Genomic DNA, 15,410 nt, shown 5'->3' on the forward strand with positions numbered 1-15,410 from the left:
TAAATCCTACCAAAGTGAAACTGATTTCTATAAGATGTGTTACCTATAAAAGACCTTGTATATTCTGGTGTACATGACCAAATCATTGAGAAATTGAATCAAGTTTTCATTGAACTTTATTCAAGTGACCTCATAAATTTTTCTCCACAGCTCACAGACTGCTCCAGAGTGATTCTACAGTTAAGTTGTGAATATTACAGTTTCGTTCTGTCAACATTGCTACATGTAACTGGTGAAGATTTTACAACAAATTGGAGTGGAAAAAAATTTTCATCTTCTCGCCTTTATCACTGTAACCAATGGAAGAAAGGCAAACCTACCCCCTCTTACACAAATTTGACCCTTCTATTACATTTTGTATTTTCTAGTCTAACAGGATGTTGTAATTGGATTTCCTTCTAATACGTAATCTTTCACAAAGACATGGAGACAACAGGTTTGTCTGATGTACATTAACATATCATCTTTCCTCCTACACAGAGTATGAGTTTACGACGTGTCCATTGCTTCTCCAGTAACAGTTGTTTCAATATCGATGGGTAGACTGCGTACACTCTTAGTCAGCACTGCTGTGGTGCCACGCTTATACTTGTACGACCCTTGCCTGGAAAATGTAAAAAAAAAAACAATCGTCAGCATCATTGTACTGACATAAGACATTTTTCCTAACTTAAAATTCAGAAATAATTACACAGCTTCATGCAATGCCTCTCAGAGAGTCAACAGATAAAAGTAATTTTTGGAATGGTCCTGAACTTTGATGTGAACCACACGATACAAAATTTTACTGGTTTTGTTTGTTTTAACTTTTTGTTATGTGTAATACTAGGACAGTTAGTCAACACGCTACTATACTAGTTGACCTGCCATGGACCCAGGAGCCAAAAATTAATTTGACATCCAACAGATATATTGGTGTCACTAAATATTGGTATCACTAAAAGTGAAAAGAAACAGACCTGACGCCCTTCTGGTTGGCGACATCATGAGGCCGGATGTAGTCCACCTTGCCCTTGGTGATGACACAGAGGTCAACGTTTGACCCTGACCCAAGGTCGTTGAAGATGCCGGCAGCGATGGCGTCACGGACAAGTTTCTTAGCTTCCTCCAGCTGGGTACAAAGGAGATACATGGTGAGAAACATATTGGGAAACTTTTTCATCAGACATAAGGGTACATGTACCATGTTAATTAGATTGTTCTAAGTGTTCATCTTGTGTGAAGTTATTAGAACAGTAATGTACAGTAGGACCAGTTACAAATACCTGTCTGTAACTCTTACATCCTTGATGTTCATAAACTGCTGCCAAAATTTAGAGTACATGTATGATATGTATTACATGTAAGGCCATGCTGGTTTGACTATATGGATGATACTGTAAAAGAAATCAGTAAAAACTGGTATCTCACCTCCATGTTAGGCTTGAACCTGTCTTCAAACGTTGCCATGGCAGCCAGGGAGCCAGAACCTGCAGAATGGTACAACAGTCAGGCAAGGGTGGGGCTAAAGCATGAATCAAACTTTTCCAATTGTCCTACAGGTCAGTTGACGGCACATGTCCATGCACATTAACAGTATAGACCCTTCATTGCAGTAAGATGCCAATGTTATAACAGATAGCCATAGTCATGATTATTTGTGACAAAACATTTACGTGTGCATGTGCACATCTCATAAAGGCAAATAATATATGGCTGTAACTCACCCATACTGACAAAGGGTAGCTTGTCAGTAGACCCATGTGGGTGTGCAAATGAAACTCAACTCACCCATGCTGACATAGGGCAGCTTGTCAGTAGACCCATGTGGGTATGCAAATGAAACAACTCACCCATGCTGACATAGGGCAGCTTGTCAGTAGACCCATGTGGGTATACAAATGAAACTCAACTCACCCATGCGGACATAGGGCAGCTTGTCAGTAGACCCATGTGGGTGTACAAATGAAGCTCAACTCACCCATGCTGACATAGGGCAGCTTGTCAGTAGACCCATGTGGGTGTACAGTGTACAGATGAGGGCCTGTGTAGTCCACCCCTCCCAGCACCAAGGCAGCACTGATATATCCTTGGTACCTGTGCAACACATAATATAACAGTCAGTAACATGTGTTATACCTGTACATGTAGCTCATAATGAACCATATATTTCATGAACTTAGAAACTAAGATATCATGTAGTATCTTGATTCAGCTCAACCTTCCTATAAACCAGTTGCCACAACTTGTGGTATAAACACAGATGTTAGGCATAGAAAATACAGGTTCATTGTGTGGTCAAAATTCCAATAATTCCTTTCAAAAAGAGGAATGAATTTTGGACCGTGCTGAAATATTTTTCCTTTGGACGGGAACCTTAAATTCAAGTAACATGCAAACATAGGTTTGTAAAATCTACTGCTATGTCAGTATTAAGTATGCCTTCTCCCATTGTCATGCATATCAAGTACATATATTGATAAGCCTACTTGTAACATGTTCATTTGAACCCAAGGTTATTTCCACATGGTATAGAACATTATGAGAAAACTTCCCATGTCATAATTGATTTGAAGTTTAAACAGCTCACAGTTACCCAATTAGTTACATGTACTGAAAAGGGAAGTGATTTTTTTTCCTTGAGAACAAGTCGACAGGTCAGGTTACCTCCACTCACCTGCACACACCTGTACACAAAGCCCTTTGTGTCTCACCTGAGGTCAACAGTCATGAGTCATACCTCACCACTTCCACTATACCTGTTCCTCTTTCACTTTCTAGCTAAACAATTGGGTATGCACTCAAGCACAACTTATCAGTTAAAATATTAGAGCAGTTTATAGCCCAGCCAAGTAACTTGTACCATACAGTCATTAAGTTAACGTATTGTTCCCAAGTGTTTGACTTCTGCCACATAGACTAGAGAAACCAGCGAAACAGTTTAAGAGAGGACTTGTATATCCAGGTAAGAACATTTTTTGTTGGACAGACTATTCAAACCTATAGAAAGCAGAACTGCTCTACTCAAGGCAGACTTTCTATATTGTGTCTTTTAACTGAACCTGAACATTAAAGTAAACTGTACCCATGCATGAAGGTACAATAGTGTGTTTTTATTACTGACAGTAGACATTGTATTGTCTGGTGTGTATATGTATTCTATATGTATCAAATTTTTAACCCTTGGTTTGAGTGGTTTCACTACAAAGAAAATCATATTAATGTATATTTTTCCATATACAGCTAAGTTCAAGTTATACTCAGAAGATGACAACAGCTGAATTGGATAGTACGACAGAACTACACAATAACATAAATTAAGTTTATAAAAACCAAATGTAAATGGAAAAGTGGAAGTGCCTGGTAACTACAGTACATGTACTGTACAATGTTATGTACATGTATGTGCCATATTCCATGTTAATGAGCAACTCCTGTGCTCTTTCAGATTCATCTCAATCATAAGAAAGGAAACAACTCATACAACAAGCCAAAATGGAAAACCCACAGAAGATGCACAGTATGTACAATTTACTGTGTCTCTGCATGTTTCTACTGTCAGTCAAGGGGGACCAAGTACAATTAGCAAACCCCTATGGCTGTGAAGAGTGGACCACCCTGGACATACCTGTACCAAACTACAACTGAGCAAAGTGCCAGCTGGCATTCCCTCATCTACTCTTCATTTGGACCTACATGACAACAGTATCACACAGCTACAACATCAAGACTTTAGAGCATTGATCAACCTTCAGTCCCTAGATTTAAGGTGGAACGACATAGACCATATCCAAAATGCAACTTTTGCTCCACTAGCCAACTTGAAGACCCTAAATGTGTCAGGAAACAAAATCCATGTTTCTCTGCTACCTCAGGTAGTGGATTTTCTGCCTTCTCTCCAACACCTTGAGATATCCCTCAACTGGAAATGGGACGATCCAGTCATGCTGGGGAATAGGACCAGTTTTAAAGGCCTTCGAAATCTGGTTTCTCTAAACCTGGGTGGGAATGACATTGTTGATGTAAAAGAGAACTCCTTTGATGGACTAGACAAGCTACAGCGTCTCAATCTTAGGAACAATCTCATCTCACATATCAGCGAAGCAGCCTTCCACCCCCTCAAAGAGTTAGTACACCTGGATCTCTCAAACAACTACCTTTCAGACAACATCCTACAACTGGACAAGCTTTGGACATCAGTGTTGAATCTGACATATCTTGACTTGTCTGAAAACCTGCTGTCTTTCACACACTTCCCGTTAGCTTTCCAAAACTTGTCCCTCCTGCACACCCTGGACCTCTCCAGGAATGAGCTGACAAACCTGACGACAGATGACTTTGCACCGCTGTTCTCCACTCCACTACATACCCTTCAGATGGAGCGGAACTCTATCAGTCACATCGACCAGGGGCTTCTGACGTCTTTCACAAACCTCAAGTCTCTAAAACTACAGTCGAATCCCATCTTGTTTTCCCAGCTGAAAGAAAAACTTGAGGGGCTACAGATAGAAGAGTTGACACTGGGAGGAAGCCCTGATTTGGACATCATCACAAGTGAAACATTTCCCTCACTTCCTTCCCTGAAGCACCTGACAGTGAGTCTGCTTTATGAATGGAGCCCTTCAATCAAATCAAGCAGACTGATGGAGGCAAGCTTCCTCAACCTGCCAAATCTGACACAACTTTCCTTCGAGGACTATTCTCTTGTCACAATTGAACCCTACACCTTTACTGGCCTGGAATATTTACAAAGGCTTGAGTTGGGAGAAAACAAGCTCACAGACTTCCTAGCACATGTGTTTGATGGTTTGTCGTCCCTCACACATCTAGGCCTGGGCAATAATGGCCTCACAGCAGTCAGGGCACACTACTTTCACGGTCTGAAGAATCTGTTTTGGCTGAATCTTCAGAACAATGAAATCATGTCCATCAAAGAAACAGCCTTCAAAGGCATTGAAAGCCTTCAATATCTTGTTCTGACTTCAAACGATCTCAGCACAGTGGCAGGCTTACAGGGCCTTCCTAATCTACGTCATCTTTACTTGGACAGCAATAACTTCACCTTTCTTCAAGCAGGTTCCTTCAGCGGACTGGAGAAGCTAACACACCTGACTCTCGCTCATAACTGGATCAACAAGATACAGAAGGAAGCTTTTTCTGGCCTTGCAATGCTAAAGTGGCTGAGCTTGGCAGATAACAGACTTACTAATCTGACGTCCTGGGCATTCGATGGGCTGTCAGCATTAGAGGAAATACAGCTACAGCACAATGTGATTATGGCTGTTGAACCGTACGCTTTTCATGGCTTAGAACAAATGACAAAACTCAACCTGAAAGGGCACAGCATTGCAACGATCCCTGACAATGCCTTCATGGGTTTACACAACTTAACTGAGCTGGACCTAAGCGGAAACCAAATCAAGACATTTGGGAAGAAAGCTTTCCATGGTTTAGGTAACCTAAGAGTTTTACAGCTGCAGCAAAATGAGATTACTGTCTTGGATGAAAATGTCTTCAAACAGGTCTTAGAGCATGTAAGGAAAATTGATATACAGGACAATCCTTTCTTCTGTGATTGCAACCTGTTATGGTTTGTTTTCAAAGCAAACAGTCAACCACTGAAGGTTGTTGGATGGAATACAAACTCCTTTAAATGTGCTGCACCTCCCAAGGACCAAGGAAAGTCTCTACAAATCCTCCCTTCTGAGTGTGAACTTGTGTTCATGCCAAACTTATGGCTGGCCAGCTTACTTTCTTCCTTAGGGATCTTCCTGTTTGTGATGACCACCTTCTGTGTGAACTACTACAGCTGGAGGTTCCGTGACCTGTGGTTCAGGATGAGACACAGGGACAGGGTGGTGGGAGTCCGGGACGGCGATCACAGGTTCGTCTTTGACGCCTTCATAGCGCATCACAACGAGGACAGACGGTGGGTTGAGCGAGACCTGTGCCGAAATCTAGAACGTTCTGATAACAGTCCAAACTACCGTCTGTGTCTCCACCAGCGAGACTTCCAGGCAGGCATTCCCATCATCACCAACATCCGCACGGCTGTGGACGGCAGCAGGAAGATCGTGTGTGTCGTCACCAGGAGCTTCCTGCGCAGCCGCTGGTGTCAGTTTGAGTTCCAGCTGGCCCAGCACACCATGATCGAGGAGGGAGGGGGGATACGGCTCGTCCTGGTGTTCCTGGAGGACATCCCCCGCCCCCTGGTGCAGCAGTACCGCCACCTGCAGGCTGTGGTGGACAGGGACACGTACCTGGAGTGGCCTGACGATCCGAGGGAGCGGCCCCTGTTCTGGAGGAGGCTGCGAGCTGCGTTAGGACAGCCGTTAGAACAGGAGCCTAACGATCATGACTCTGAGCCAGACCAACAGGGCTTTATGGCATTAATGGAGGTGTGACAGGCAATGTGCAATAAAAACATCTAATTCTCTAAACTGAGAGTAGGTAAAGACACTAGTTTTAGTAGAGCAGTACTACGAACCTTTGAGAAGAGTGAAATCGCTTGGTGATGGTGAATCTGTACATGATTTATGATCTACATTATATGATAAACATTTTCCAAGTAAAAGAGTCAAATGGTGAACTCAGAGATTTGTTGTTTATATATGTAGGCATTGCTATGCAACTATGCAAAGGTGTATAAATAGGCTTCTTTACAAATCAGTTTTTTCAAAAGTTTTCAAAAGTGAATGATATCCCTTAATTTGTGATGAGGCAATATAGAACTAACATTTGAGTAATGCTGTATCCTACAGCACTTTCATCAAAATCTAAGGCACAGACCTGTTTAAACTAATTAAAGGCACAACGAATCTTCTTCTTGGTAGTCTTTCCTGATGAACAAGTTAGACACAAATAAAGTTTTAACTTGAGTGTGTTTTACCTGAAGAGGAACTGTTTGAGCATCCTGTTGGCCGTGCAGACGCGAGCCTCGCGCCCGGTGGACAGTCGGTGCAGCTCCAGGTTAGAGGAGATCATCTGTGTGGTCATCTCTGTATCAGCAGCTGTACCAGCACCACAGCAGCTGTGAACAGTTAGTAATAACAGTTGTTAGAATCGGGTTTGCAGACATAAAAAAAGCAAGACTTTACGTATGTTGTCTGCAATATACATAGCTTGTATTTCTTAAGCAGGCCAAATTACAAGTCGTTTAATATTTTCTGTAATTTTGATACATTTTCTACAAAATGGATTGTAACAAATATACTACTTATATGAGAAAAATGTACCTCTTGCACATGTACCTTCACTCTCATAGAGGAAACAGATATTCACTACTTACAAGTACATGCAAGCCATATTATAAGTGACATGTTGTTGAGGTTGACAAATAAACCCCAGAAGGACATATATTAAATTCTATTTCTAAAGCAACTGTTACTCGAGTCGTCCAGTGCTCTGTGTATACTTACTATATGTTAGGAGCGATGAAGTGGATTTTGGAACAGTTCTTGTCTGCCACGATGGTGTCTTCTGTGGCTCTGGTGTCCGCACCCAGAATTACACCGTCCTGCAATCAGCAATGGGATGCTTTAGTATTATTGTTTAATTCAATGTTCATTGTTTGATTCAAGTTTAATAGAATGATGTAATCCATTGACATTATTTCACATGTAACAGCTAGTTTCTTTCCTTTAATACTCAAACGATTGTTCAGAAGTTAATCTATCACAAGTTAAGTAGCACCTTGCTTCAGAGGAAAACTAAACAGAAACATCTTGAGACTACAATAAATACCTTAAAGATGATGCCTGCAATTGTAGTTCCAGTCTTTCTGGCTGTGGGCATCTTGACACCCTTAGTCTCCAGGTAGGCATTTCTAGATTGGAAAAAGATCATTATACATTTGTAGCTGTAATCAGTAAATCATTACAATGATTTTGTGTACATGTAAGTTTGTAACTGCAACACATATAAACAGGTAGACACATCATTTAAAATGACGTGCTTGGTAAAATAGAATCTCAACTAAACACAACGTCTTGCTGTCATAATCTAGAGGGCACACAACATTTGTGAACTCTCATGAGTCTCTCATGTGCACGAAAATATAATTTCTGTCAATAGAATTTGGCAATATGCAACAGGTCTGATATCTTTGGGCTATGGACATTTCTGCCCACCAATTGTGTCAAGGATCTTATTGCTGAACGAAGATGTACGTTGCAAAGCGGACACTTTTTGTGTCTCATGCAAGGCATGCTTTTTCTAAGACCGACGTTTATATCCTAACAAAAATTTTGTTATTAATAATATTATACACTATTTGCTGTCAAAATTTTGACAACAGATTTAATTTGTCCTCAAATTTTGCATTCTAATGGCCAAATCAACGATACCCCTTAATATCTTATGGCCAGGGCGTTAACATGTTAACTAATGTTGTTAAGAAAAAATTGAAATGAAAGCGAACAAAAAATACGTATGGGGGAGGGGGGCACATGACAAAAGTGCTTGCTCATGTGCGATGAAAGAGCACCCTATTCGAATGTCATCTAGACCATTATCGTTATGGATAAGAGTTACTATATTTTGCTAGCATCAAGATTAAATTGTTCAGCATTATTTGCTAAAGTCAAAACGTTTCCTTACCTCTTGCAGTTCTCGAAACTAAAGCCGCCAAGAGAAGGTTCGGCGTACGCAGAGTTTACCGTCGCCATGTTGGAGCGTTTTGTGGGAAGATGGAATAGTTCATTGTTACGCTGGGGGTGATAGCCTTTCAACTACATATCAGTAGACCATATTTCTGCATTATCCACGTCTCTAGAACATATCATTCTATAAGATAAAGATTTGAAACATTTTCTTTTTATAACTTCATACCAGAAACTGATTAGTAGGGAAATTTGGATGTTACTTTAGACATTTTACTATTTCGTTACTCCCTTGTAAGTGATAGAATGATCTGACTAGAGGGTTGTGGGTAGAGTATTTTTGAGGATGGCGGAAGCGCGGGTAGAAGATGGAGCATGTGCGGCCGAACCAAACATTTCTGCTCAACAAACCTCCGATCCAGGCGGTTCCACACAGACTGGGGGCACCAAACCCACCTGTATCCTGGTGCTGGGCATGGCAGGGTCCGGGAAGACCACGTTCGTGCAGAGACTGAACGCACACATGCACGCACAGAAAACCCCGCCGTATGTCATCAACCTGGACCCTGCTGTGTATGAGGTGAGACATGACTTGAGAGGTGTTGTTGAAATTATGAAGGATATCTGTGTGAACTTGTACTGTATCTGTCATCTTCAGATAGAAAGTTGTTATTTTGATATTGAAGCCTAGAAATGTAAAGAAAATGTTCAAAACGCGAATACTCTGATTTTTCATTTTTTTGAATCAGAAGTTTCATCAAAGTATAAAACTAAAACTTAGTAAAAGAAAATGTCTCCATAAGTCCATTAGAAGTTGACTGACAAAATGTACAAAAACTGACAGTTCGATATTCCAGTGACCTTGCATTGTTGTTTAATAGTACTGCATCTCCCCAGTGTATTATTTGATAGGCCATGAAAAGCATTCTACTATTGCTCCCAGGTTCCATATCCAGCCAACATTGACATCAGAGACACAGTGAAGTATAAGGAAGTGATGAAGCAGTACGGCCTGGGTCCTAACGGTGGCATCATCACATCTCTCAACCTGTTTGCTACACGCTTCGACCAGGTCATGAAGTATGTGGAGAAGAGAGCGAACGAGTTCAAACATGTCATCCTGGATACCCCAGGGCAAATTGAGGCAAGTTACTTTCTATTAGTTATTAAGAGGGGTATTGCGTATATGGCATCCTTCGATCAGTATTGACCATAATAAAATAGTCATGGATATCAGTCTTACAGCTTCAGCTATGGCTAAACTGTAAACAATCCTATTCAAGAATGATAGTCTCTGCCACATATGGCACGTCTGTAATCTGATTCGTGTCTGTTGCAATTTTCTTTTCTCTGCATCTGCTTTTTTCTCTGCATCTTCTTTTCTTCTGCCATGCACATCAGTCTGGCTTCTTAGGCTTTTAGCTGCATGGATGCTATTGGACAGTGTGCATATGAGTATTGAATGCCACCTGAAATCCTTTATAGGACTTTATAGGAGTGAACTTCAATACCCTTAATCATAATGATGTAAATGATAAGTTGTGACCTGTGTTATTCATTGTTTTATTACCCCTCTGCAGGTGTTCACCTGGTCTGCGTCTGGTTCCATCATCACAGAGTCTCTCGCCTCTGGTTTCCCCACGGTGGTTGTGTACGTCATGGACATCGCTCGAAGCGTCAACCCTGTCACATTCATGTCTAACATGCTGTACGCCTGCAGCATCCTGTACAAGACCAAACTCCCTTTCATTGTCGTCATGAACAAGATCGACATTGTCAATCACTCTTTTGCTGTCGAGTGGCTGACAGATTTTGAGGCATTCCAGGATGCTCTAGCGCAGGAGGAATCGTACGCGAGCAACCTGACGCGATCCCTGAGCCTTGTGTTGGACGAGTTTTACGCTAATTTGAGAACAGTGGGTGTGTCGGCGGTGACAGGTCAGGGGATGGCAGAGTTCCTACAGGCAGTGGACAGTGCAGCTCAGGAGTATGAGACTCAGTACAAGCCAGAGTATGAGAGGTGCTGAAGGATAGCTTACTTTGCCCAATACATGTATTAACATGATGATGTATTAGCATGCACCAAAATGCAACGTGTGTGTTTTTCATGTTTTCTGTAGTCTTACTCATTTCTGATGACTATCAAACTCATCACCCTTTATCTGACACAAAACACACCATACACATGACTTTCAGACCAGTCATTCAGCCTTATTCAAGAAAAATAACCCAGTCACTCATGACTTGTAACCTTCAAAGAAGTCATTTCAGTTGTGTGTCAACGATGGAGGTACAGATATTCCGAATTCTTTTATCCATTGTTCATCCAAGTTCTTTTCCTGTAGTGTAAGGTGAAGTGTCTGATGGTGTCAGAATTATTCTAATAATATATATGAATATAGAATTATTATTAAATATATGTTGTGTAGGAACTAAAGTTTCTGTTCTGTTGTTGCCCCAGGTTAAAGAAGGAGAAGGAGTCAGCTGAGCAGCAGGAGAAGCTGAAACAGCTGGACAGACTCAAGAGGGACATGGGAGAGGGCGAGGCTGTTCCCATGGAAACGGCCACGCCTGTCAGACCGGATGCTGCACCCAGCCACTCCAAGGCCCCTGAGGTCATGCTGACAAAAGGTGATTTAATTAGATAGCCTTGTTGTATCAGTATGTAATTGAAGGTTACATATTATATCCACATTCATGATATCCAGGTTTTGATAGTCTACACATAGATCTATGTACATAGAATCAAAACTGACCAAGAACACAACTCAGGAAAGCCATAGAATCTGGTCTATTTGCGACAGGCGGCTACTATAGACAGGATTCATTTAATGCTTGTGCCAATGGGAAAAATTATTTAAGAGACCATGAAAAAAGTGTCACATTGACCAGGTGGTCCTTATGTGGTAACACCATGCACAGGTTTGACTACAACAGTAACAGTGAAAGTAATGTATTTGTATTGTAATGATTGACAGCTGCCCATCTGCATTGACAGGTCCTGATGAGGATGATGAGCTGGACAGTGATGACCTGGATGAGGAGATGACAGAGAGGAGAGAGGAGGCAGCCTTTAAGGCATTCCTAGAGAGTCAAAAGGCTCACCCACAGAGCAAACAGGACAAGTCATGAACATTAAAACTGAACAGCTGTTTATACATGGATGTTCCTCGGTGTTTGTTGTCTGGGTTAGTTAAGTTCAGTTTGTTCAAATATTGGTTTTAATCGGAAGTAAAACAAACTATTTTACACTCCAGATCATTTAATTGTTTCCTGGTGATCCTTGAGTTATGACAGAGTTAAAAATATTAATAGTGTTTCACAGTTGATATGACATAATATAAGTAATGACAGTGAAGATTAAGTATATTTATCCCAAACAATACAATAAGCTGTCTTCTTTGAACGAATTTAAGTTCATGTCATACAAAAGGTAGGCAAAATAGATAAGCTAATTTTTACAGTACTTACAAAGCATTCAAAATGGTAGGTCCACAAAAAAGGTAGCAACACCAGAGCTTACGAGCTTTGATATTAATTGCATTCGCATATTATGTAAAAAAGAATTCAAACAATATATTCCTTGAACAGAATAAACATACATTTGTATTCTTTTTGTAAGTTTCTGTAAAATGTGGAAAAATTTCAGCCAGAGGAGGTTTCTCGTCTGGACTAACTGTTAACACATGCAGTCCAGAAGAGTCCCTGTGTATTGACATGACTGTGTGCTGTTCAGTAGTGCTGTGCCGTTCAGTGTGCTGACTGTGGACAGCACAGGGTCCTGGTACAGTAGACCTGGGAGGGAGGGGAGATCATGTAAGTGGTCACAAACCTTGTACATAGCACCTGCTATGGATGAAAATTTGAATGAAAACAGTCAAATTGTATCTTTGATAGAATGTTATCACAGAAAAAAATGGTATAACGATAGATGTTATGTATTTAAGAAAGCATACTTCTGAAAATAATTTCATCAGGTTGGTAGAATATGTATAGGATACATACCGGAATGAGAGGTCTTTTATGCAACCAGTGAAACTGACTTTGCTTACGTACGAGTTACTATAAGACATTAGCTAGGTTTCCCTAGTAGTATCTAGTGTCTGTGGAAATTCAAAGTGAGTAACGTCAAGTACTATCATAAGAACTGGTAAAATCTCACCGGCCATGCAGGCGTTGAGGAGCCCGACCATGGCCCCCGTGAGCATGGAGCGCAGGGCGACGTCGGCCAGGTCGCCCCGCCTGCCGGGCGCCATGGTCCCCATCCCGCCCAGCTGGATCCCCACACTGCCGAAGTTCGCGAAGCCGCACAGGGCGAAGGTGGCGATGGCGACGGACCGGGGATGCTGCAGGACGATCATAATGGTTCGTGCGTAAGTGATGATAGCACGAAATGTCGTTTTGGAAAAAGACTGGGTGAATGCGTTGCTTACTAAATTTATTTATCACAAGTAATACTTACCCACGGAATTCTCATTCTGCCTACACCAAACGCAGCCATATTTCCAAAGGCATGATCACTACCTACCTTTAGTGTCTTCCCCGGTACGTGTCCCTTAACGATGTTACTCATGTCCACGTACGCCACAAACTCGTTCAGGAAGGTCTTGGTCCCAAACAGCTCGGCTACGACACTGCAGTCCTCCCACGGCACACCGGCAAGGAACGCGAGAGGCATGAACACGTACGAACAAATAGTCTGTGGCAGGGACAAAAAATGCATGAGACTCAGCCTGGTCCATCCACGGTATGTTAATCTGTGAATGTCAGCGATAAGCACATATCCAACACACAGTTTACTCTCAATCTGTTACATCTCATGGTCAAATAGCTTGAAAGATATACATACAGGGAAACCTGTATAACTATAAGCGATATCACCTCTGCGTCATAAGACCCCCTTATTGATGCGAACACTTCTTACTATTCGGAGTGGTCCCTTTGATAATTTTTCCTTTTGACAAAAACATCAAGAATCTTGTCTAAAACCAGTGTCCACATAGACCAGATTTTGTCGGTCAGGAGTGATCTTTTTAGGGATTTATGGCTGTGACAGCAAAAACAACTATAGAGGACCGTCCTCGTATTGTTCTTGCTGTCGTGAATCTGTAATAATGCCTGTAACGTTACCTGGAAGGTGAGGTCCTGTATGTTGACCATCCCGCCCAGCCAGGTCAGGACAGTGTTGATGAAGGCCAGCAGGGACAGGAAGGCGATCAGGTTCCCCACGATGTGCGCCACGATGCTCACCCCCATGCTGGCTCCTGCTGACGCCGCCTCCAGGAGGTTTCTGTCTTTCCTAAACATGAACGAATCAGTCACAGGTATCAACTTGGATACCAACATTTATATACAAGTTATGATCAGAGAGTGCCGTTTCTGGAGCGCAAAACGGATAGCAGATTCTGTCTCAAACGTCCGAGAATATATAAGTTGTAATTTTATTCAGTTGCAATGACTTATCAGTATGATAAATCTAGACAATGTACTTAATCTGACTGTTTTTCTACATTTTCCTTTCCTCTGAAAGGTGACTCACGGTATCTCAATATCGAGTCTGTCGTCCTTTTGGTTGCCATGGCGACGAGTGTCTGTCTCCGGGTAGACCAACTTGGACAGGGCCAGGGACGTGGGTGCCGCCATCACGTTAGCTGTCAGGAGGAAGGACGCGCTGCAACGGAACATTTCAGGATGTCCCATTGATTCATAAACATATACTTCACTTGCTTTATGATACTTTATACAATGAATGTGACAAACTATCGTGGGTGTATGGTATCGACTTCTAACCACATTTGGCGATTGGCACGCTTCCGTAAGGTCAGTCATTCTGGGTACTAAAATTGGTCGGTCAATGATACACTTGTACATGTGTTGGAAAGTAGTTGAAGGGTTTGTCTGTTATGTTATTTGACCAGTATGCGTTAATTGGTCCGCCCGTTATAGTGCTTTAGAACACGAACTCTCTTCACCTGATTCCCATGGACGTGAATGCAGCCAGGACGGACCCCGCGATACTAGCGAACCCGGAAGTCATCACGGTGAACAGCTCCGAGTTCGTCATGACAGGCAGGAAGGGGCGAACCAACATGGCACAGTCAGTCTAACGGTGCAGGATGGAACAGCCCGAAAATATGGATAAGCCATTTTGCTGAGTTATTCATCATGACGTAGACTAAGTAGTCTATTTCGTCTCGTTGGTTTGTGTTAAAAGTAGTATTTCAAATCTAAGAAAAGTTGATCATCACGACTGCATGTGAGCGTATCTTGTCATCAGAAATGTATCTGTACACTGGATAAACTCCAGAATGTTTCAATACAATTGGGTACACTTTGGCATTTATCTATCGACCTACAATTTTTCGTATAAATATTATCTAACGTTAGTTACAATGATTCATTCTTTGACAAATTTTGTTTACGCGGATGTTTGGTAGCCACTGATGTTACGGATTCTAGAACTGAAAGGTGTAGCTAGAATATCAGAAGTTCAAATCAAGGTCGACCGGGAAGCATAACAACTGTAGTATGCCCAAAACAAAAATTCAAATCAAGGACCGTCAACGGTCAACGGCAAACCGACCAGTCCGAGGAAGATGCTGCCTGCTGCTGAGACAGCCTCCGGTCCCGAGATGCCTAGCGTGAGCTGCATGAGCCAGGCCAGCTTGTGGATGACGAACTGCATCCAGCCCAGGTGGTACAGCAGTGACGTCACTGTGGCGAAGAACACCACCGTGGGCATCACCTTGGAGGAGGTACGTCTTAAGTTATCCATGTTCCTTAGTGGTTCGTTCCTTAGATTCAGATTCAGATAGAACTAGTGCTGTATGA

At 42.0% G+C, this 15,410-nt stretch overlaps 5 protein-coding genes across 5 annotated transcripts; 2 read left to right on the top strand and 3 right to left on the bottom strand.

The window, feature by feature from the left end:
• Positions 1–98: 98 nt before the first annotated feature.
• LOC118420873 (proteasome subunit beta type-7-like) lies at positions 99–1,833 on the bottom strand. Its single transcript, XM_035827925.1, has 4 exons — positions 1,771–1,833; positions 1,411–1,469; positions 960–1,111; positions 99–604 (listed from the first exon to the last, which is right to left on the bottom strand). The coding sequence occupies exons 1-4, from the start codon at positions 1,772–1,774 to the stop codon at positions 490–492; spliced, it is 330 nt and encodes a 109-aa protein (XP_035683818.1). The 5' UTR covers positions 1,775–1,833; the 3' UTR covers positions 99–489.
• A 614-nt stretch (positions 1,834–2,447) lies between these two features.
• On the top strand, positions 2,448–6,385 carry LOC118420871 (chondroadherin-like protein). Its single transcript, XM_035827922.1, is given in 2 exon segments — positions 2,448–3,601; positions 3,604–6,385. Coding segments are annotated over 2 exon segments (2,907 nt in total). The 5' UTR covers positions 2,448–3,474; the 3' UTR covers positions 6,384–6,385.
• A 479-nt stretch (positions 6,386–6,864) lies between these two features.
• LOC118421803 (proteasome subunit beta type-7-like) lies at positions 6,865–8,645 on the bottom strand. Its single transcript, XM_035829304.1, has 4 exons — positions 8,578–8,645; positions 7,723–7,804; positions 7,398–7,495; positions 6,865–7,009 (listed from the first exon to the last, which is right to left on the bottom strand). The coding sequence occupies exons 1-4, from the start codon at positions 8,643–8,645 to the stop codon at positions 6,865–6,867; spliced, it is 393 nt and encodes a 130-aa protein (XP_035685197.1).
• Positions 8,646–8,892: 247 nt separating this feature from the next.
• On the top strand, positions 8,893–11,833 carry LOC118420872 (GPN-loop GTPase 1-like). The gene is made up of 5 exons (XM_035827923.1): positions 8,893–9,159; positions 9,523–9,723; positions 10,160–10,599; positions 11,041–11,210; positions 11,578–11,833. Exons 1-5 carry the CDS (start codon positions 8,926–8,928, stop codon positions 11,709–11,711), a joined length of 1,179 nt encoding a protein of 392 aa, XP_035683816.1. The 5' UTR covers positions 8,893–8,925; the 3' UTR covers positions 11,712–11,833.
• Positions 11,834–12,203: 370 nt separating this feature from the next.
• Positions 12,204–15,320, bottom strand: LOC118420874 (sodium/nucleoside cotransporter 1-like). Its single transcript, XM_035827926.1, has 7 exons — positions 15,163–15,320; positions 14,552–14,682; positions 14,119–14,250; positions 13,710–13,878; positions 13,108–13,278; positions 12,742–12,925; positions 12,204–12,374 (listed from the first exon to the last, which is right to left on the bottom strand). The coding sequence occupies exons 1-7, from the start codon at positions 15,262–15,264 to the stop codon at positions 12,259–12,261; spliced, it is 1,005 nt and encodes a 334-aa protein (XP_035683819.1). The 5' UTR covers positions 15,265–15,320; the 3' UTR covers positions 12,204–12,258.
• Positions 15,321–15,410: the final 90 nt, after the last annotated feature.

Source organism: Branchiostoma floridae, chromosome 8 (assembly GCF_000003815.2).
Source record: "Branchiostoma floridae strain S238N-H82 chromosome 8, Bfl_VNyyK, whole genome shotgun sequence".
Classification (NCBI taxonomy): Eukaryota; Metazoa; Chordata; class Leptocardii; order Amphioxiformes; family Branchiostomatidae; genus Branchiostoma; species Branchiostoma floridae.